At 44.4% G+C, this 2,728-nt stretch overlaps 1 protein-coding gene across 1 annotated transcript in view; it reads left to right on the plus strand.

The window, feature by feature from the left end:
* TMA16 (translation machinery associated 16 homolog) overlaps positions 1 to 2,728 on the plus strand; it is a 36,300-nt gene that overhangs the window by 28,641 nt on the left and 4,931 nt on the right. Inside the window, exons 4-5 of the mRNA XM_007461543.1 lie at positions 358 to 442; positions 1,575 to 1,722. Of these exons, the coding sequence (XP_007461605.1) occupies positions 358 to 442; positions 1,575 to 1,722 (233 nt within the window). The remainder of the gene's footprint in view (positions 1 to 357; positions 443 to 1,574; positions 1,723 to 2,728) is intronic.

Below are 2,728 nucleotides of genomic sequence, written 5' to 3' on the forward strand. Positions count from 1 at the left end.
AATCAGACTCTTTTTGTTATTTCGGGTAAGTTCTATCCTTTGCTTTATAAATACCTAGAACTTCATGTTCTGTTAAGAGTGTTCTTTCCTTTTTTAAATTTTTTGTATCCTTCCTGGATAAAAAATATATACAGAAAAGCGTCCCTCCTACCCTTGTCTCTTGCCCAAATTAAAATGTGACAATTTAATTTCTGACAGACTGATTTAGTTAGCTTTGAGCCCACACAAAACTTTATATTTAACTTTGAAATAAATTTTGATACTGTTTTAAACTCATTGATGTTGAAAATTATAATGACTACCTCTGCTTGAATGATGACTTGTGGTGTTAAACTGTCTTGGTACTTGTTGTTATAGGTGAAAAACTGCAGTGGTTTCAAAATCATCTTGATCCCAAAAAAGTAGGATATTCAAAGAGAGATGCTTGTGAATTAATTGAAAGGTAAACACTGGGCATGTTATGAGCAAAGAGTCAGTAACAGGAATTCCCCAGCTTGATTCTTCAAGATTCAGAGTTCTATTCGGGATTTATAGATGAGCAAATGAGCTTTGTTATCAAGACTTTGGATTCTTATACTAGCTTAGCCATTTTAGTAGCTTTGTAACCTTTCTGGGCCTCAGAGTGGTAGTTAACCCAGTTTCTTGGCTTCCTGGAGGAAACTGACATCTAAAGATAGGGGTTAGCAGATTGAGGTGAGGTAGTTGGAGCCTCTAGGCAGAGAGAACAAGATCTGAAAGGCCCGGGGTGAGAGCAACGTATTTAGTGATCTGCCAGACATTTAATAAGACTGAAATAATAGGTTCAAGGAGGGAATTGTGACAGGTAGGATAAACAACCAGCTTATGAAAGATCTCACATATCACTGTAAGAGTTTGGACTTTATCCAAGGACCGTGGGAGACATAGTTACAGCAAGCACCTGAGATGGTCACATTTTTAAACTTTAGAAAGGTCACAGTTGGAGGAATGAGGAAAATGGATGAGGGGGCGGGCTCTGGCTGGGAGACTGCTGAGAGGCTGATGAAGCAGTCCAGGCAAGAGGTGATGGTGGGAGCAGTGTGGTGAAGAGAAAGGGTGCAGACATTTTAAGGAGGTGGAAGTCCCAGTCTTTAACGAAGACTTAGATGTGGCATAAAAGGGTGAGAGGGCAGGAGTCGGGGGGGGGCACTCGCATTCCTCACTTGGGCAGCTGGATGAATGGTTGTCCCAGGGGATGGAGCGGGTCGGGAGGGGGCACCTAGGGGCAGCGCGGAGGCAAGGCCAGGGGTGGCGTGTTAAGCCAGATGGAGATGTCCAGGAGGTGGCTGAGTATGTGGATACGGAGTTTGTTTAACAGACACTTTAATGGCAGGCTTTGATGTGGTCACAGGAATTTTGAAAATGGTTAAGTTACCACTAGAAGGTCTGAGGTCTGAGAACTTAAGGAACTCAGAGGAGTATAAAAACTTAAGGGACAGGCAAAGACTGGGGATTATGGTGGGGTTTTTTTTTGGGGGGGGGGAGATTATGTTTTAAATGAATTAATATAAGCCAAACAGAGACTCTGTAAGTCAGATCATTTTCTTGTTTTTCAGGTATTTAAACAGTTCAGCAGTGAGCTGGAGCAGATTGAGTTACACAACAGCATCAAGGCCAGGCGGGGCCGGCGGCACTGCGCCCGAGAGGCGGCCATCAAGCAGACCATGGAGCGAGAGCGGCGGCAGTACGGGGGCTGCGGCCTTGGTAGGAGCGGGAGGGCAGCAGTATGGGGCTTGGTGTGTTCTCAGCGTACCTTCCCTTCTTTCTAGTCAGATTTGGCTTTACTTATTCTATTTATTTAGTTTAGTTTGATTTTCTTCCTTTGATTTCCTTTCCTTTTGAGTGTTTGGAATAATTTTTGAATTCATTCTTTTTTTTATCCTACATTCCCCAAACTGTCAGTGTTGACAGTGACTTATCTTTCTACTGTGACAGTAAGGTTTTCCTCTCCCTTCCGGTGTATACTTGATTTGCTTTGTTCTAGAGTTATTACTTGCCCGTCTCCAACCACATCGACGTTTCTTTAGAGTAAGTACTGTGTCCTCTTGTCTTTGTAAGTCTTGTAGTAAAAAGCTATACTTGTTGCAGCGTTTCTTGAGAAATTATAGAAATCAAATTTTCTTTCTTAGCACTAGCATTTCTTACAGTTCCTGAAGACAAGTATGCTGTGGGCTTAACAACACTGTCTGAAGAAAGGCGCTTAGGAGGAGAGGAGGGCACTTGTAAGGGCTTTGCCGAGCCCGAAGTCAGGTGATGACCCAAGGGCTACATGGCCTGCAAATGGTGTTTGGTTGGCCTGTTAATTGTCAGCATTAAAAAATCTGCTGATTTTACATGAAAAACGTAGATTTCTGGCTTCTCGTAAAACATGCGATGATGGTCTGGCAGCATCGTCTGCTAGAGCAAAGTAGCAACTGTCCCTTTTTTAAACATTTTATTTTATTTTATTTTATTTATTTATTTTTTTTGCGGTACGCGGGCCTCTCACTGCTGTGGCCTCTCCCGTTGCGGAGCGCAGGCTCCGGACGCGCAGGCTCAGCGGCCATGGCTCACGGGCCCAGCCGCTCCGCGGCATGTGGGATCTTCCCCGACTGGGGCACGAACCCGCGTACCCTGCATCAGCAGGCGGACTCTCAACCACTGCGCCACCAGGGAAGCCCACAACTGTCCCTTTTAGACTTGAGCATTCAGTGGTCCCAAACCTTCCTTC

The sequence above is a fragment of the Lipotes vexillifer genome, unplaced genomic scaffold (assembly GCF_000442215.2).
Source record: "Lipotes vexillifer unplaced genomic scaffold, Lipotes_vexillifer_v1.1 scaffold744, whole genome shotgun sequence".
Taxonomy (NCBI): Eukaryota; Metazoa; Chordata; class Mammalia; order Artiodactyla; family Lipotidae; genus Lipotes; species Lipotes vexillifer.